Here is a 20744-nt window from a genome sequence, read left to right as displayed (position 1 = left end):
ATTTTTACAAATATAACACTTAGCATACCTGACACTTACCCCATCTTCCTCTTTGTAGATCCTTTCAAAGTCTTGCCAAACTTCGAAAGTACCGGCAATTGATCTTTTAGACCCGCTGCTTGCTAATGTGTGCGCACTTGTAGAGCCTGACGATGGCACTCCTGCTGCATCACCTGGATCTGGATGTGAACCAACCGGAGGTTCACCGTCGGGTCCATCATCACCTGCAGCACTAGTATCAAAGGGGCCGTAGTCCCCTGTGAGTCCTTGGAGAAAAAAATCATGATCTATGGATGTATCATGATCACCGGCATCCATGATCAATGTCGAATGACACTACAAAAATTGCAAATATTCAGAGTTAGAAATAATCAAATAATAAAACTAATAATAAAATAAGACTCAACAACGATGCAAAAAAATCACCAAGATTTCTTCAACTTCAAGATAGCAAATCAGCAGGATGACGATTTTGGAATTGCTCGGATTTTTTTGCAATAATTCAAACTAATTTTGCCAAATTATCGCTAATTCTCACGAACTTTGAGACAAGAATGAGAGGAGGAAACAAGAGAGAAAATGGTGTTGCTGGTGTGGAATGGAAGGGCAAGGTGCTCCTCTATTTATAGGTGAAAAATGGTGATTTTTGCAATTTTTTTCGAATTTTTTGGAGCTCAAACGGTCACAAAACGGCTATAAAATTCAAAAATATCGGGTTAACGGGTTAAACGGGCCGTTCCCGGCCCGTTTAACCCGTTAACCCGCGTGCCCCCGCCGGCCCATCGTGCCCCACGTGCCGGCCGGGCCGTGCCCCCCGCGGTGGGCCGTGCCGTGCCGTGCCGGCCCGGCTGTGCCGTGGGCCGCCGCGTGCCGAGCCGGCACGGTGGGCCGTGCCGTGCCGGGCCGGCCGTGCCGTGATGGGCCGGCCGTGCCGTGATGGGCCGCCGCGTGCCGTGCCGGCCCGGCCCGGCCGTGCCTCCTGGGCCAACCGTGCCTGAGCCGGGCCGTGCCGGGCCGTGCCGTGCCCGTGCCGCCCGTGGGCCGGGCCGTGCCGTGCCGGCCCGTCTCAGCCGGGCCGTGCCGTGCCGGCCCGCCGTGCCGCGCGCTCGGCCCAGCACGGCCCGTGGCCTCGTGCCGTGCCGGCCCGGCCCATCTCGGCTCGGGCCGGGCCGTGCCTGGGCCGTGCCTACAGTTCCGTGCCTCGGGCCGGCCCAATAAGCACGGCCCATTTGGCCATCTTTAAGCATCGTCATCTTCTTGAGACTGCTCGTGCTCTTATGATTGCCTCTTCTGTTCCACCTCATTTTTGGGCTGATGCTGTCTCTACTACCACTTATTTGACTAACATCCAGCCTTCATCAGCTCTGCATGGTGGGATTCCATATGAGCATCTTTGTGGGAAGACGCCTGACTACTCCAGCCTTCGTCTTTTTGGTTGTGTGTGCTATGTGCTCCTTGCACCTCGAGAGCGCACCAAGCTGACCGCTCAGTCTGTTGAGTGTGTCTTTCTGGGATATAGTGCTGAACATAAGGGGTATCGTTGTTGGGATCCTATTGGACGTCGGATTAGGATCTCTCGGGATGTTACCTTTGATGAGTCTCGTCCTTTTCATCCTCGTCCTTCTTCAGATGCTTCTCATGCATCTGTAGTTGAGCCACTTTCTTTCCTGACTTTTCCTGATACTCCTATTGTCACTGCTTAGTCCTCACGCTTGGTGCCCTCTTCTTCTGATCCTTCTGTGGTGTCGTCTTTGGAGCCTTCTTCTCAGGCTCTAGTTGGTACTATCTATGATCATAAGCCGCCTGTGACACAGTTCTACACACGTGACCGACGTGTTGCAGATCCATCTTCTGCCATGCCTTCCTCTAATGTGCCACCTTCTCCCAATGCATCTTTGTCTGATGTGTCTTCTTCTGGTGAGTCATCTTCTGTAGAGGATTTTCCTCCTGAGTCTCCCCACTATGCCCTTCGTGATCGTCGGTTGATTCGACCTCCAGACCGGTTTGTTGCTGGCACTGTTCTTTTCGAGCCGACCTCTTACCACGATGCTATTCATCATCAGGAATGGCAGCATGCGATGGCAGAGGAGATTGCTGCTCTTGAGCGCACTGGCACGTGGGATCTTGTTTCCCTTCCTGCACATGTTCGTCCTATCACGTGCAAGTGGGTTTACAAGGTTAAGACCCGATCTGATGGTTCTCTTGAGCGTTACAAGGCTCGCCTTGTGGCGCGTGGTTTTCAGCTAGAGCATGGTCGTGACTATGATGAGACCTTTGCTCCTGTGGCTCACATGACCACTGTTCGCACTCTTCTTGCTGTGGCCTCTGTTCGTGCGTGGTCCATCTCTCAGCTTGATGTTAAGAATGCCTTTCTTAATGGCGAGCTGCGTGAGGAGGTGTATATGCAGCCTCCGCCTGGGTATTCCGTCCCTGAGGGTATGGTTTGTCGCCTTCGTCGCTCTCTTTATGGGCTTAAGCAAGCTCCTCGTGCTTGGTTTCAGCGCTTTGCTTCTGTCGTTAGTGCTGCTGATTTTTCTGCCAGTACTCATGATCCGGCGCTTTTTGTCCACACTTCGTCTCGTGGTCGGACACTTCTCCTTCTTTATGTTGATGATATGATCATTACTAGAGATGATTCTCAGTACATTGCCTTTGTGAAGGCACGCCTCAGTGAGCAGTTTCTCATGTTTGATCTAGGTCCTCTTCGTTACTTCCTTGGAATTGAGGTTTCTTCCACGCCTGAGGGTTTCTATCTGTCCCAAGAAAAGTACATTCAGGAACTCCTTGATCGTGCTTCTCTCACTGACCAGCGTACTGTTGAGACTCCCATGGACCTCAGGAGCTTGTGGCCCTGATAACGATTAGGTCGTGGTCGTGCGTAATTCTTTCTGTCGCGCATCTGATGTACTAGAACTAAAGGGTTGTGTGTGTTGTAAGTGGTTTGCCTTCCCTTTTCTATGAATGCAATGATACGCAGTTCTCCTCACTGTTTAAAAAAGCATCGCCTAGGCGGCTAGGCGCACAAGGTGAAGCTCCACCGCCTTGCCTAGACCTAGGCTTTTGGTCTAGGAGTTTTCCCCTATTTCCCCTACTTTTATGTGCTAATATGCATTATTTTCCCTATTTTCTCTATTTTTCTATGTTTATTTGCCAGAAGTAGAAACGCCTAGGCGACACCTAGGCACGCCTAGGCGCTAGGTGGTGCCTGACTGCATGCCCAGCGCCAGCGCTTTTTTAAACATTGGTTCTCCTGCGTATTTGACGAAAAAATATTCAATTAGTAGCATTTTCTCCAGTATTTTAGGTTTGAAGAACAAGTACGCTTGCATGAAGAGTTTGACAATCATTTGGCTTCAGGCTCACTGGATCATCGTATGAACGAGTTTAGTTGTTCTAAGGTACAACTATTAATTTCTATTATCTGAAATGTTGCTCTATAGGGCTCACATCTATTTGTTAATTATTTGGTGTCCATTATTTGCAGGATGACTTTGTCCATAATGTTGTTGCCAGTGACTTTGAGAACAGTCCGTTTGCAACACTGGACCATGATCTCATGAAAATGTCCTTTGAGGTTCTATTTACTTGGGACAATTGTTTACATATTTTAGAAGAAAGATATTACACAATTTTTTTTAACTCCTTTTAACCCTTCTATAGCGAAGGGCTATAATTGTTGAATGGGAACATCAAATATCCTCTTACTCTCAGTGCTTAACATCTCTCCTGAAAAGTGATGAGGTATATAAAAAATATCCCTGTTCTGTATTTTTACCTTGTTTAATCATAGCCAGCTGTTTGTTTACCATTCTATTTTTTTTATCTTAACAAGAGTGGGAAGATACTTCGTATAACATTTAAAAGCAAAAGAAACAGTTGAACTTCTAAATCTTAATGCTACCGTGCTTAACTCTTTTTGTAGATGTTTTTTTCAACACAAGATTTCTGTTGTTACCTTTCTTGAACCAAAGATTTCTATTATTATGAATAACTTGAATTCTGAATGGTCTATTTTGTAGTTGAAAACTGCGAATTATCTCAGAATTCAATTAATACGACATGGTCTATCGAATTTTTGACCTATGTCATACTGTAATATGCTAAGCCTGACAATTATGGCAGATTCAGGGCAACATGCTCAATTGATTTTGAGCTGTCCGAGCATTCGAAATATGGTTTTTATTTCACAAAGTATAATAACATAGGATCGGATTTGATTGTATCAAAATTTATGTCATGAGTCTACCAAAAGTTTTCTAGAATTGTATCAATCATAAGATTCTACCAAATTATGATCCTAGCTAGGATCGAATTGGTGTAGTAAATATCAGATTATGGGATTGTAGTACTTGAAATGGGATTCTGACAACCTTGTTTCAGATGAAGAATGAACTTGGAAATTTGATGAGTGCGCTGAATGCAGAAGGCTTTTTCAGAGTTAATGATGATTCTATGGACTGGGTACTTCTCTACCGATAAATTCATTACTGTGGTTACATTTTCAAATAATGACCATGTTCTTTCTTTTGTAGGATAATAAATTGTTTTCAGATTCAGTAGACAAATTCAAGAAAGTGGTTTTCTCTAGGCAGTGCATTGACAAATGTCTTGTGATCCGAGGAATAATGGTATGTTTTGTCACTATTATTCTCGTGTACTGTAAGAAAAGAATTGAACTCTATTCTTTATGACTCATGTTAGGATTATCAAAACATCTTGCAAATGGAGGATATCAACTGGCAAGATGCGTTTAGAATGGTAGGCCTTGTAAATGTATTTCTTTCTTTTATAAAGATTTCCCTTGGGTGAAATTTAATACTTCAAATGGTTGACTTGACAGGTTGTTAGTAATACAATTTACTTGTGGAAGGAAAATCTTCAACAGGTATAGAGAATTAGATATCTATGCGATATGATTGGTATTATTGTGTTTATTTACTTATTTCAACTTTTCAGTTTTGGGTGACCACAAGACACTATAAACATGAATACTATGAGACACTTAAGCAACCACTTCAAAAGGTTAGTAACCTTAATCTTCATGCACTATACTGGGACTTTTATTTGTATGACCATTGTAACTGTGCTTGAAAAAAGTTGATCTTCTATTCATTTTCTTTATGGTGACTTTAATCTGCATTCGTTGTACCTGTTGGAAAAAGTCCCTCTCCTCACCTCACCACACAGGTAGCTAATTGAAGCAAAAGATGATTTTTGCTGCTGCAACTCAAGGCTGCAATACGGAGATGCATATACTCATATTTATAGAATACAATGCTAGAATACTAGTTGGTTTTGGCTACTGAACCTGGACAGATCAGGTTGCTCCTTAAGTGCTCATTAAATGAGCTACAAATATCTAATCTGCAGCCCACAATTCCTAGGGTGTGTTCACACACCATACAAAATATCTAAAGTGATCAAGACTTATCTGTCAAGCACCCCCTAAGTCTTGATACTCCTCGGCCCAGATTTGGATCATGTCGATCCTTGCGCGTAGATTTGAAATGCAGCCCTCCCTAATGGCTTCATTAAGATGTTCGTGAGCTGCTCAGTAGTATTAATAAGTGGTACAGCGTGTCAATGTGTTTGCTGCGCTCATGGAAGACCGGATTCTTGCTTAGCGCAATTGCCGCCTTGTTGTCCATCTTGAGCTCGAAGGACTCAGCTTCTCTGTTCTGGAGCTCTCCAGTAGACGTGTGAGCCACACACCCTGCCAGACAGCGGAGGTGGCTGCGATGTACTCAGCCGTGTAGGATGAGAGAGCTACTACTCTCTGTTTTAGGGAGTACCAGCTGATTGGGCTCGATCCGAGGAAGATGGCGCCGTTTGTGCTCTTGCGAGTGTCAACGTCCCCTGCCATGTTGCTATCTGAATAGCCTATGAGGCGGGCTTCCTCTTCTCCTCCAACGTAGTGAACATCGAAGGAGAGAGTCCCCGCGAGGTAGCGTAGAATCCTCTTTACAGCAGCTAGATGCTCTGTCGTCGGTGACTCCATGAATTTGCTGACATAGCCAACAGAGTATGCGATGTCTGGCCGTGTGTGGACGAGGTATGGCAGACTGCCCACGATTCTCCTATATGCCGTGGAGTCCGTTTGCCGATGCCGAGCTCACCTTGCTCAGCTTGAATCGTGGCTCCATCAGGACTAGACAGGGATTGTAGCCCTACATACTGGCAATGGCGATGATTTTATCAGCGTATGCAAACTGGCACAGCGAGATCTCACCTCTACCTTGCTTGACTTCGATTCCAAGGTACAATGAGAGCAATCCAAGATCGCTCATTTTGAACTTCATTCTCATTTCTTCCTTGAATATGTCCACCTCCTTCGGATTGCCGTCAGTCACGATCAAGTCACAACATAGACCCCCACAAGGAGCCGTCCTTCGCCAGCACCGCGTGCTCAGTGGTGCACCGGTTGAAACCGAGGTAGAGCAAGCTTTTGTCAAGCTTTGAATTCCAAGCACGCGGAGCCTGACGAAGTCCATACAACGCTTTGTCGAGCTTGTAGACCAAGTGCTCCTTTCCCTTGACGGCGAACCCCAGAGGTTGGGTGACGTAGACCTCCTCCTCAAGGCCCCAAATGAGGAATGCAGACTTCACGTCGAGGGTGGTGGATTGTCCAGCCACGATGCGCCGCGATCACGATCATGAGCCTTACGGACTCAAGTCGAGCGATCGGCGCAAATACTTCGTCGAAGTCCACTCCCGCGCGCTGGACATATCCCTTTGCCATCAAGCGTGCCTTGTGGCGAACCACGTTGCTGGCGGCGTCCTTCTTCAACTTGTAGACCCATTTGAGGCCAATGGGGTGGTGGCCGATGGGAGCTCAATGAGTCGCCATGTTTTGTTTTCTTCCACCGCCCGTAACTCCTCCTTCATCGCTTCGTGCCACACCGCTTCTCGATCATGCCTCAGCGAAGGACTAGGGCTCCTCTGCACTCAACATGTGCAGTTCACCGTCCTCAGTTACGCGCGCTGCAAGACCTGGTAGCTGAGTGTCGCTACCGAGCACGTTGTTGAGGTGGGGGGAAGCGAACGGGGCGCGTGAGCTGTGGTACGCGTCAAGCTGATCCTTAGAGTCTGGTGGCGGCGAGGCGAACTCAACAACAATGCTTGGAGTAGATATTGGCGTCGCAAGACTGGCCGATGCCTCTGGACCAAATGCAGGCGATCCAACGCCTTGCGTGCTACCCCTTCTCCCGTCACCATGGACCCTGGAGATCCCAGCACTTGCGTCGAGAGCTCAACCGTGAACTCGCGGTGTCCCAACCATTGCCAGCGACCGTCTTTCTCCAATCCTAGTCTTTCTCCTCGTCAAACACAAGGTCGCGAGTGACATGGACCCGCCGGGAAACTGGATCGAACACTTTGTACGCCTTGGCCCCTGCTTCGTAGTCAAAGAAGACGACGGGGAGGTTGCGGTCTTCTAGCTTTCCTTGATGCGGCTTTACCTTCTTCATGTATGCCTGGCACCTGAATGTGCGTAGAAAGCTGACCGCGAGCTTCTTGCTGTGCCAAGCCTCGTATGGCGTCTTGCCGTGGAGGGCCTTTGTTGGTGCGCGATTCAATAGGAAGATGGCCGTCGTGATTGCCTCGCCCCAGAACTCTGTAGGGATGCCATGCTGCTTGAGCAGAGTGCGCGCCATGGCCACGATCGTCTGATTCCGTCGCTTGACGACTCCGTTCTGTTGCGAAGAGTACGGCGCCGAGTGATGCCTCTGAACACAGTGATTAGCACAGTACTCGACGAATTCGACGGAGGTGAACTCCCCGCCGTGGTTGATCCAGAGAACGCAGAGCTTTTGATCGCTCTCCAATTTTACCACTGCTTGGAATCGTCTGATTGCCGCCGGTGTCACTTTTCGCCGCCAGCAGCATTAGCCATATAAAGCGGGTGCAATCATCCACTTGGAGAAGAAAGAACCACTTGCCGTCGGGTGTTGCCGGAGTAATGGGCATGTAGAGATCGCGGTGGACCAAGTCTAGAGCACCTTCCGCACGAAACTTCGCTTGCTCCGGGAATGATGATCGCCGCTGCGTAGTGATGACACGTGTCGCAGAGCTGCTTCACATGATCCAGCTGTGGCCACCCTCACACCATCTCTTGCCGCGCCAATCGCCGGAGAGAATGTAAGTTGATGTGGCCGTATTTCTCATGCCAACGCCAGGCGATGCCATCTCACCATGCAGAGAGGTAGATTGGCGAAGCCGCATCGAGGTGAAGAACGTAGAGTCGATTGCGCCCTCGCAAGACTCTGGCTAGGAGCTTTTGCTGATGGTCCCAGACGCGCAGTACTCCATCTTCAATCACCACCTTGCGCCTTTCTCGTCCAATTGGCTGATGCTTAGTATGTTGTTCTTCAGCCGAGGGATGTAGTATACCCCTGTTAATGCCCTATGTTCACCACTCTGACCAGTGATCACGACGGTTCCGCAGCCGCGGATGTCGACCATCGTCCCATCCCCAAACGGACGGTGCCGCCGATGTCGCGATCCAGCATGGCGAAGACCTTCATGCGCCCCGTCATGTGATTCGTGGCGCTTGTGTCGAGGAACTAGCCCTCGACATGATTGTGTCGAGGAACTAGCCCTCCAGACGGACATCACTTGAGGCGGGCGGAGTCTGTTCCGTTAGCGCGCACGAGTAGAGCGGGCACATCCTCCTCTTCTTCTCAATGGACAATGCGATCTGGGCAAATTTGGGTGGTATAACTGGGAGGAATTTCTCAAGGACTTTGGATTTGTCGATCACCTCACCGAGTGTTGCCAGGCTTCCCACGAGACCGGTCAGACGCATGGAGAAGTCGTCGATGGCCTCGCCGTACCAGAACACGATTGCTTCGAATTCCTTCCGAAGCTGTTGCGCCTTCGCCTTCCGGACGCGGTCGACACCGACTCAAATGGTCTTGATGGCGTCCCATGCATCCTTCGCTGTCGCCTTGGTGGCGAGCGTCGGAATCATTTCGCCAGGGATCGCGCGCAAGATGGCCTCCATTGCTATCCTATCCTCTTGGACATCCGCATCGCCATGCTCCACCGAGTCCCAAAGGCCACGGACTTGCAGCATCACCTTCATCAACAACGACCACTCTGTGTAGTTGGTATGTGTGAGGGTGGGAAACGTCGCCGAGCCGCCGAGCTCGCTCACGGTCCGCTGAACGATAACTTCACAGGCATCGTCGTCATGATGGCGTGGTCTTGCGCAGAGTTGGTGCAGGCGAGCGTCGGCGCTAGTGGCGCAACGGCATCCTCGACGCCTCGCCACGCTGCACTGGTGCGTACAACATGGCTCAGGCTCAACGAACCTAGATCTTTGGTACCAAGTGTTGGAAAAAGTCCCTCTCACCTCACCACACAGGTAGCTAACTGAAGCAAAAGATGATTTTTACTGCTGCAACTCAAGGCTGCAATACAGAGATGCATATACTCATATTTATAGAGAACAAGACTAGATGAATACTAGTTGGTTTTGGCTACTGCATATACTCATATTTATAGAGTACAAGACTAGAATACTAGTTGGTTTTGGCTACTGAACCTGGACAGATCAGGTTGCTCCTTAAGTGCTCATTAAATAAGCTACAAATATCTAATCTGCAGCCCACAATTCCTAGGGTGTGTTCACACACCATACAAAATATCTAAAGTGATCAAGACTTATCTATCAGTACTTGGAAATTTCAGCTGAAGGATGGGTCTTTGTTGTGCTACTTTAGTATGCTGTGCCAATCTAATTATTCACCCAGATAATGAAACATTTCATAGTTGGGTTTTGATACGTATTGTCTATGTAAGGAATTATCTTCTTAGTAAATATTTAGTGGAAGTTATATTTGCTAGCAATATCACTGAAAGGATTTCTAATGGTAAATACTTCGTGAATTATACATAAGGGAGAAAGTAATTCAACAACTTAAATGGTGACAATTTTCCTTCATATGTGGAAATTTCTGTTTATCCTAAACTGTTGCTTTGGTAGGCATTACATGGTTTACAACAATAACAACAACAACAACAACAAAGCCTTTATCCTAAGAAAATTGGGGTAGACTAGAGATGAAACCCATCAAAAGCCACAAGATAGTATATAAAGGAGAAAAAAAAAGAAAGGACTATAATAGTAATAGTAATAGCAAGAATAAGAAAGTCGTTGACCCTATCATGGTTCTGGCATGTGGATTGCTAATCTCTATGCGCTCCTATCTAAAGATAATTCTTTGGGTATATTCCAATCCTTCAAGTTTCTCTTCACAGATTCTTTCCAAGTAAGATTAGGTCGATCCCTGCCTCTTCTTATATTATCGATGCGCCTTAGGATTCCATTATGCACAGGTGCCTTTGAAGGCCTGCTTTAGACATGTTCAAACCATCTCAAGCGGTGTTGAACAATCTTTTCCTCAATGGGTGCTACCCCGACCCTATCACGTATGTTGTCATTTAGTATTCGATCCCGTCATGTTTGGTCACAGATCCACCGCAACATCCACATCTCTGCTACACTTAACTGTTGAATGTGTCGTCTTTTAGTAGGCCAACACTCAGCGCCGTACAACATAACAGGCTTGATCTCAGTCCTATAAAACTTACCTTTCAACTTTTGAGGTACCTTCCGGTCATAGAGAAAGCCAGATACTTGACGCCATTTCATCCATTCCGTCTTGATTCTATGACTAACATCTTAATCAATATCTCCATTACGTAGCATTGATCTTAAGTACCTAAAGATATCCTTCCCAGGTACTACTTGCCCTTCCAAACTAACATCTCCCTCCTAATGCGTAGCAGCATTGAAGTTGCACTTCATATACTTAGTTTTAGTCTTGCTAAGTCTAAAGCCTTTCGATTCTAAGATCTGTCACCACACATCTAATATCCTATTAACACCCTTTCTACTCTCATCCACTAGGATCACATCATCCGCAAAGAGCATATGCCAAGGGATATCTCCTTCTATGTCCCTTGTTACCTTATCCTTCACTAAGGCAAAGAGGTATGGGCTCAAAGTTAACCCTTGGTGTAGTCCTATATTGATGGGAAAATCATCGGTCTTATCATCACAAGTTCGAACACTAGTCACAACATCACTGTAGATATCCTTGATGAGAGTAACATACTTTGTTGGGACTCTGTGTTTCTCAAGTGTCCACCACATGACATTCCTTGGTATTTTATCGTAAGCCTTCTCTAAGTCAATGAAAACCAAATGTAAATCCTTCTTTTGTTCTCTGTATCTCTAAGATCACTTCCATGGTTGACCTCCTAGGCATAAAACCAAATTGATATTTCATGACGCTAGTCATTCTTCTTAAGCGATGCTCAATCACTCTCCTATAGCTTCATGGTATGGCTCATTAGCTTAATTCCACGATAATTAGTACACCTTTGAATGTCCCCTTTATTCTTGAAGATTGGTACTAAAGTACTTCTCCACTCTTTAGGCATCTTGTTTGCTCGAAAAATGTGGTTGAACAGCCTAGTTAGCCATACTATTGCTATATCTCCAAGGCACCTCCACACCTCAATGGGATACCATCAGAGCCCAATGCTTTTCCTCCCTTCATCCTTTTTGAAGCCTAATTGAAGTATCGCGTATCGGAGGCATATCCGATACGGATACGACACCTAATTGAAGTATCCGTGTTTTAGAGTCCTTGACCTCTGACTCCATAATTCTTCGCACAAATTGTCTATTGGTGTCCTCAAACGAGTCATCCAACTCAATTAATGAGTTCTCATTCACACCATTGAACAATTTGTCCAAGTATTCCTTCCACCTATTCTTGATTTCGTCATTTTTCACCAGAAGCCGATCTGTCTCATCCTTGATGCACTTGACTTGGTTGAAGTCCCTAGTCTTCCTATCACGGATTTTAGCCATCTTATAGATGTCTTTCTCGCCTTCCTTTGTACTTAGCCGATGGTAGATGTCCTCGTAAGCTTTGCCCCTCGCTTGACTTATAGTCCGCTTTGTGATCTTTTTTTTTTGCTTTGTACTTCTCTATGTTGTCCGCACTACAGTCATGATGCAAGTGCTTGTAACATATATTCTTCTCCTTGATAGCCTTTTGAACGTCCTCATTCCACCACCACGTGTATTTAGGTTCGCACTTGCTTCCTTTGGTCACCCCAAACACCTTTGAAGCCACACTCTGAATGCGAGTTGCCATCTTCACCCACATGTCATTCGCGTCTTCGTTTTCAGTCCAAGGTCCCTCGTCAATCAATCTGTCCTTAAAGACTCACATAGCCCCCTGTTGAGCTTCCACCACTTCATCCTTGCGATTTTGGTACCTTCGTCCCGATGAGCCTGTATCCGAAAGCGAAAATCCGCCACCACAAGCTTATATTGAGGAGCAACACACTCTCTAGGTATCAATTTTCAATCTAAGTAGGCTTGTCTGCCCTCTCTCCTAGTAAGGTCAAAATCGATTTGGCTAGAGTGCTGGCCACTACTAAAGGTCACTAAATGAGATTGCCTCTTTCTAAAGAGTGTTGGCTATCATCAGGTCATAGGCCATAGCAAAGTTCAAGATATCTTTGCCCTCCTAATTCCTATCGCCATGCCCGAATCCTCCATGCACTCCCTTAAACCCAGTAGTTGAACCAACATGGCCACTGAGATCTCCTACGAAAATATTCTCACTAGTAGGCATAGCTCTAACCATGTCATCCAAAAATTTCCAGAATTGCCTCTTGGCACTCTCATTGAGACTTACTTGTGGCGCATACGCACTGATTACATTCGTAACCAAATACCCAAAGACCAGCTTGACTAAGATATTTATAGTCAAAGACCTTCTTGTCTCTTGACGTCCATCACTCCGTTCTTGATGCTCTTATAAATCAAGATGCCTACTCCATTCCTGTTCACAGCTGTTCCCATGTACCATAGCTTGAAACCGGTATTCTCCACCTCCTTCACTTTTTGGCCTGTCTATTTAGTCTACTGGATGCAAAGAATATTTACACGCCTCCTAACCACTATATCAACTAGCTCACGTGACTTACCCGTTAGAGAACATTCCAACTACCTAAACGAATCATACTTGGTCCGGCTAGCTTCCTTACCCTTTACACCCGTCGAGTAAAATGCGAAGACCCTTGCTCATTTTTTCCTACATCCGGGTGCTGATGTAACGCGCTACTAAGGAAGCAACGACCCGATCCTTGCTCACTTATCACCGTATCCAGATCAAGATACGGTGCGGCACCAAGGGGTTGATAGCCCGACCTTTGCTCATTTAACACCACACCCGGGTTCAGATGTCGCTGGGTAGTGATGCTGGCTCGCCAAGCCTAACACACCCCCTTCTCCTTTATCCGAGCTTGGGACCGACAATGTTGAAACAACATAGGCGGTTGCTATGTTGAAACAACATAGGCGGAGTTTACAGAGTTTACCACTATTATAACTAAAATAATGCAAGCAACCTACATAGTATTTGGGCAGGTGGCTGCCTACATTGTTAAGGTAATCAGTCAATCAATCATTGCAATTCACAGTTCAAAATTTAAACATATAATCTAAATTTGGAATGTGATGCTTAAAACTGAATTTATGAATCGGAATTTTAAACATGAAAATCTCTTGGTTAGACTTTTCTTTTTTCCTTTTGAAATTTGAAGAACTTTTTAAAGGGGGAGAGGTAGATATGTGAAAATAGGGAATATAATTTTAGGAAAAAATTGTTTTGTGCCCACATTTTGAGTTGCATGTTCCATCTATGCCGGTGATTTGCGAACAGTTAGCTATACGCCATCCAAAAATTATGAAATTGCCACTCTGACAACTCCCCTAGCTTAGGTTGTAGACTTCGCAAATTTCACTCCCCTTGCATGGAGCTCCTCTTCACCCCTTCCCAGAATTGGAAGCTTATCCTCCATTCCTTGTCAATCTCCAACCTTCAACGCAATGATCTCCACCAAGCGACACTGTGTCTTTTCGCTTTACTTCGGCTTGGACTGAGACCGCTGCCCATGCTCCTCCACCCCTGTAGGAAAGTCCATGCTGTGGTTGAGGTGGCACCCCACCGCTGCTGTGGCCACATGCCAGTTGGACGTGGTGGCACTCAAGGGGAAGGACAAATAGGAACTGGGTTTGGCTGTTCTGTGGTATGCACAACGGTAGGCGAAGATTGTGGCTCAAGGGGAAGATTGTGGCTGATGATAGAGTGGGGTGGCCGCGACTTTGACGTAACCCGAGACCAAGGTGAAAGTTATTTACCAGTTGTCAAATATCTAACTATATGGTATATGCACAGAAGGAATACATGAGATGTATACAGAATATAAAGTATTCATACTTAATGACTCCGGATATCGCAGACCCGAATCTACGAGGTCAGATCGACTCTGAGATCACAAAGACATCCTAGGAAGGTCTCGATCGGGGTACCCGACTCGAGTACGACTAGTATCCAGGTTGGATTCAGCTGCCTTGCCTTGGCCGATAAGGACTCCCTATCGATTACGACTAGGGTGGAGACGGTGCCTCCACCCCTATATAAGGCGGGGTCTTAGACCCCCGAAGAAGGACTCTCTCTCAACTCTAGAAACCCTCAACTCGACACAAGCGACATCAAGACCATAGCAATCAGAGACACTCGGCGACTTCAAGATCCAACCGAGCTTAGCTTTAGCCTAGATCCAATCTCCATTGTGACTAGGGCTAGACACATTGCTTGTACTCGGTACACAGAATATATACAGATACATTCATATAGGACGTAGGGTATTACTCCACCCGGGAGCCCGAACCTATCTACATCGCGTGTCTACTTGAGTTCTTGCTTGATCCTTGATCTCGAAGGTACCCCTATTCGTTTACAAATATATTGTCAGTCACTAATCTTCGGCACCAGTGCTAACAATGTTTGGGTATTTTGGCGAAATGGGACAGTGGCGCTCTGGAGTCCAGTGGGGTGAACAGCACCGGTCAACTTGTCTGGAGACAGAGAGGGGTAGGGCCAGAGGGAGGGGGAGATGTGGCAATGGCTCGATGGGTTATGTGTGTTCTTTGGTCGGGGACAATTTGGGACCTGTCTTAAGCATAAGTGAGACAGTCAGTTCGAAATTAGTGAGAACAAAAACGAGTACGATGTAGTGGCTTTTTTCAAAACTTATTTTTCCACTCAGATTGCATTGTGTCAATAAGCCCAAAGCAGTGGTATAGATCGGAAATGCAAATGAACTATCAAATTCTTGTTCACAATATATACTGCGAAATGCATGGGCCCACCTTGCAACTGGGTCCGAACAAATTATTTTTTGGGGGGTGGGGCGGGGGTTAAACTATTGCATGTATACAGGTAGCAATTTTTTCAAAACTTATTTTTCCACTCAGATTCCATTGTGTCAATAAGCCCAAAGCAGTGGTATAGATCGGAAATGCAAATGAACTATCAAATTCTTGTTCACAATATATACTGCGAAATGCATGGGCCCACCTTGCAACTGGGTCCGAACAAATTATTTTTTGGGGGGTGGGGCGGGGGTTAAACTATTGCATGTATACAGGTAGCAAATATTAGTTTGGTGCTTGAGGATAAAAATATGATGGATCTGTATTAGCAACCACAGGTCCATCTTTGGCTCCTTGAAGTATCTTTCAACTTCTTTTCCTTAAATATTGATGATCGTGCAGACTTAACAATATTGTGATCGTAGTATTTCTAAGTGTTTCACTCATTTTAATTTTTCATTTTGTTTATTGGCATCCTGGGAAGTTTAGATCTCTATGTACAGCTAAAAAGACTTTGGAGTTCGGATTTACCAGAAGTCACATGACAACTTTCTGGAACGTCAGTCAGAATCTCTATCACCCTTATCGCTTGAATAGTCATGCTCCGATAAGGATTCTGACTGGGTTAGGCCTCTGGAGTTCACTTGTCTCTAAACATCAATTTCAAATGCCGGGTGACAGAGCAGTAGTGGTGGCCACGGGCACTCGGGCAAGAGATGAGGTAGAGTGAAGGGCAGTGGAGGCAAGTTGTATCAAATGTCTTGCCATAAGCCACTTTTTTGACTAAAAGTTAGGTTATTAAGGTTAACTGGATCCTCAGCTATCGATTTTGGGGGGCAGGCGGTGATGAGGCTGTGGTGGGGCTTTGGGCTGTGGAATAAGAGCAACTTTCTGAACCAGGTTAACTCAGCCTGGTACTAGTACCCGGCCACCCTATTGCGTACGTGGAGGGGAAACGAGTAGACACCAGGTTTAATCAGGCTAACAGGCATACTCGGATAATAGGCCCATACGCTGTTGACAAAAGGCGATCTTAACCCAGCGTATTAAAGTCCATGCTCAGTTAGGCCTATGTCTCACTAGAAACTCCTGTGCACATGTGTCAGGAGGCATAGTCATGCCACTAAATGTGCAAATGTTTCTCTTTGCGATTTGGTTCACATGAGAATAGTCTAACGGCTAGTTGTAGTGTTCATATCCGTGAACCTTTTGCATTTTTCCGTGCGATCAAGCTGTTTAGCTGTTGCCGTACGATGAAGACATGGTTGGTAGTTGGAACAATAAATCATTCGGAGTATCTCAGTTAGGATTGGGGTGTGCTGGGAATGTATATTTGCAGGGATGGGGGCATGGGGAAAGAAAATGCAAACAATATGGGAGCATTTCTACGAAGTGACCCACGGAATTTAATTGTGCAAAAGATTTGTTCAGACTGACTTGTCATTATGGTGGTTGTGTCACCGGCCTCGTCCATGTTGATAATTGCTAGCTTTGAGCTTCATTCAGTTTGACAAAATTTATGAGCTGTATTTTCCTCTTCCATCATCTTATTTCATTCATTGCTAATATTTTGAACATCCTTGTTACCTTTTTCTTTTGTGCAGGTGTTTTTATTAGGTGGAGCACCAAAACTGAAGTATTGTTGACAGATGCACTGTACTTGTTACCGTCGTCAAGACCTGATTTAACCACATTCTGAGTGTAACAGATGTATGAAGCAAACTTTTTGGGCAAATCATGCAAGCAATTTCTTGAAAGCATGGTCTTCATAAGCTAGCAGCTTCTTTCCCCTTTTAAAACTATCATGTTCATATTTCTTGAAACAATGGTCTTCATGAGCTGCTGCCCTCGTGGAACTGCTGCTGGAAGTCTGGTGTATATCACGCTGGTTGAACTGGATAGTGGTGAAGCCCTTTCTGCTGTAGCTTCTAATCTTGGAGAAGTCACCTGATGTTAATATACTTTTGGACTGTGTTAATATTAGTCTATTGCTCTATGTACATTTAGAACTAATATTATCCTCAACTATATTACCTTCATTTCGTTTCCTTCTTGATTCCTCTCTCTATTTCTATTCTCTTTATTTCCACTTCATCTCCGATAGCTTCCCTTTTGAGCGGATTCGTGAAGGGAAAAGAGAGAGAATCCCAAGGTAAAGGGTATGGAAGTGGGAATTCCTTCGTGATAGAAACTGCGAAGGGAAAATATTGGAGCGCTGAAGGAAACGAGAATTTCTTTGCGAAAGGAACGGAATAGCAAGGGATTCGGTTGGAGATGGGATACTGTGCTTGCCAAGCTTGTATATCTGAACTTTTTCTTTATAAAAAACAATTTGTCATAATTTGTACTTAAAATCTTGAACTGGAAAAATAGTGTTTTGCTGCACTTGAGACATACGAACAAGACAAAGGTGTGCATCTTTAGCTATCGGTAGGGGAATATTCTCGGATTCTGATGCGAGCCCAAATAGTGGTCAGATGCTCTAGGATATATTTTGCAATTCACTTGATTTTGGATATCTGCAAGATTCGTACAAATGGCCCCGCCGCTGCTAGATCTTCCCGCCGCTAAGCGGTCCATCCAGCTCTGGGACGCCTGGTGACGCCGTCATTGACCAAGAGCAGCCACCGCCAAGCTGTGCTTAGGTTGCCATCTGACTCGACGTGGTGTGCCGCGAGGTGGAGCTCCCCCCCCCCCCCCACACTGCTATAAAAACCCATATTACTATCGGTTCTAAAACTCATTTCATTGCTGATATTGGAGCCGGCAGTGAGTAATGGGCAATGATAGTCCCTGGTGACTCGGGGGACCGATAATAAAAGGGGTTATCACTGTTGGCTGAAGGATTCAGCCGGTAGTGATACTCCCGGTATGACTGTCGGATGGTGGTTTCTGCTGGCACTGATGCCTACTGGGTAAAACCTTCAGCCGGCAGTATTTTACCTCTCCTCTCTCCGTCTCTCCCCCCTCTCAATATCTCCTCCCTCTCTCTCTCCTTTCTGTCCTCCCTCTCTCCTCGTTCTGTCTATCTCTCCCTCGCATTATACATGCATACAATAAGACATATTTAATGTAAATCAATAATAAAGACACATTTATTAATACATAGTAATTTATATCATTCATTAATACATAGTAATTTATGTTATTCATTAATATGGTGTCATTCAAAGATATATACACTGTCAAGCTCCTTAGTAGACTTTCTTCTTGTCGTATACTCTCTACTAGAAGGTATGGTGTCATCTGAAGGTCTCTCACGCATCGATGGTACGTTCGATTCATGAAACTTGTCGTTTGGGTTGATAACATGTTTCATGAAGAACTCGGTGATTTGTTCTTGAATGACATGTATTTCTACAGGTTGTAACGTATTTGTGCGTAGTTTGGAGCGCTGCATTTGAAGAATTGAAAGAATTAGTCCTTGAACACGTATAGAAATTGAAAAAAGGCATCGATATGTAATTTCATACCACAAGATCATTGAACCTGACATCGTCTCCATCTCCACTGAATGCGTGCATGAAAGTAAGAACATAAAACCCGCAGAGATTATTATCGGGTGGCTACCTCATACACTATAAGAGGAAATGATTCATCAGTGGAATGAATTGAACCTTTTATTCAGTAGAAAATGCAAGATATGAATATTCCCTATGTACCGGAAAGTCGGTTTTTACATCATATTGCTTTCTGAATGGAACGTAGATAACACTTTTTTTGCAGTATCTTGTGTACGCCCTGTATGTGAATATGAATACCAATTAAACTTAGATTCAATCGACGAGAAGATTAAATGATCGAGTTTACATGTTTAGCATTTTGATAAGGTCTTGGTAAGTCATCTTATCTCTCTTTTGTGAGTCTAAGACAATGATCTTGCTCAAGTCTTGGTGGATGACAAGGAGTATCTAATGAAAACTACAAAAATATCACACCATAGCAAAATAGTATTAGAATCTAGTTGCCCATAAAAACAGAACGCTCTAGCGCGCAAACACGTACTCAAAGCTGTAGGGTAAGAGTATGAATTTCTTGTATTGGTGGTGAAGCAGACAGTTCAATAAGTAGTCCTCGGTGAAGTCTAGATCCGATCGTATAATTTTCTTGTTGACAAGCCTATGATTGATGAATCCTACTTTATTATCTAATTTTTGTTTGCATGTGCGGATCTCCGTTCAAAAAAGAGGGAAGTTAGCCGTGTAATTTCAAGGTACAAGATCATATAACGTGAATTATATACATAGTCACTTACAAAGTCCATACTCTGATTATGGTAATGTCGATGGCATCTTCCTTATACATTTCATACAAGCACTTAAACTTCACCCAGAAGTAGTTGTCCCTGTTGAGGAAATATTCATCTCTGTATCTTACGAGGAACACCTGTATACTGTGCCTGGACTGCTCCAAGTACCACATATGTAATCGGCGCATTTGAGTTGTAAGATTTTTTTCAATATCTGGTTTGACCAAAGGTTTACCCAACTCAAACGGCCATGTAACATCAGACTTTGGGATATCCGCTCCCACAGTAAACCCTACTAGTTCTTCTGCGGTTAATCTTGAATCAGCCAGGAAGAGTCCTCAACCCTTTTATATACTTTCGTGTCCGCTTCCGATGAGTGTTTGTTGGTGCCATCCTTAGAATTTTTTATTATTATTCAACCCTTATTAGGACTAATTAAGTAAAAATGACTAATTAATTAAAAGTTGCGCAATAAAACAAGGTGACATTAAGACAACACCTAACATGCCATTAATTTTTCATGTGTAGGGGTACACTAATAAATTTTTTAAGAAGTGGTCTCACCCTCAAATTATTTTTATTCTTTTCTGTGCAAATTTTTAGAAGCTAAACAAATGACATTCAACAAATGCTAAAACATAAATCTTAACACATGAAACATGATGTACAATATTTTTCCTAGAAATTTATCCATTTAACCAGAGTTTTAGAACTTGAATCACTATTTTTAGATTAACCAATATTTAATGGTGATTTAAACAAGATTAAGCACATTTAAACAATTACAGGAATAAAAACGCCTTTTTCATGAGTGATACAATTTTTGTGTTGTAGAGAACAACCATACGGAGCTAACAAAACTAGTTTCACAATTTTTAGAGCTCAAATGGAGTTTCTACATATTTTATAAGGTTGCAGCTGATTATACATTGAACAAATAATTCGTTTCTTCCTTGTCTCATTTAACCGAATTATTGATTTTTCCTTTTCACAAAACACTTTGCACCGACACCTACCCTGGCCACAGCCACAGATGCGTGGGGCTGGGACCCATATGAGACAGGAAAACAGAGGGAGGAGGGAGTGGGCGGTGGCCGACAGTGGGAAGATGGCAGCCGATGGTGAGCTCAGTGACGGTAGAGGCCAGGAACAACACCCCGAGCATCAGCAGATCATGGTGAACCCAGGCATGGACTCCCCGGTCAAAGAGCTCATTGGAAGCCCGGCCGACGATGGTGTTGTGGCACG

At 44.9% G+C, this 20744-nt stretch overlaps 1 protein-coding gene across 4 annotated transcripts in view; it reads left to right on the top strand.

Annotated features, from left to right (window-relative positions):
• The window catches only part of LOC133923900 (protein HASTY 1-like), a 57482-nt gene extending 40187 nt beyond the window's left edge, over positions 1-17295 (top strand). For all 4 annotated transcript variants that reach the window (XM_062369198.1, XM_062369196.1, XM_062369197.1 and 1 more), the window contains 9 exons: positions 3297-3398; positions 3485-3574; positions 3661-3741; positions 4381-4461; positions 4533-4628; positions 4702-4758; positions 4841-4885; positions 4957-5022; positions 16852-17295. In XM_062369198.1, the coding sequence (XP_062225182.1) occupies positions 3297-3398; positions 3485-3574; positions 3661-3741; positions 4381-4461; positions 4533-4628; positions 4702-4758; positions 4841-4885; positions 4957-5022; positions 16852-16893 (660 nt within the window). In that variant the 3' untranslated portion in view covers positions 16894-17295. The remainder of the gene's footprint in view (positions 1-3296; positions 3399-3484; positions 3575-3660; positions 3742-4380; positions 4462-4532; positions 4629-4701; positions 4759-4840; positions 4886-4956; positions 5023-16851) is intronic.
• The last annotated feature ends 3449 nt before the right edge of the window (positions 17296-20744 follow it).

This window comes from Phragmites australis, chromosome 7 (assembly GCF_958298935.1).
Source record: "Phragmites australis chromosome 7, lpPhrAust1.1, whole genome shotgun sequence".
Taxonomy (NCBI): domain Eukaryota; kingdom Viridiplantae; phylum Streptophyta; class Magnoliopsida; order Poales; family Poaceae; genus Phragmites; species Phragmites australis.
This window is presented reverse-complemented; position numbering and strand designations above follow the sequence as displayed.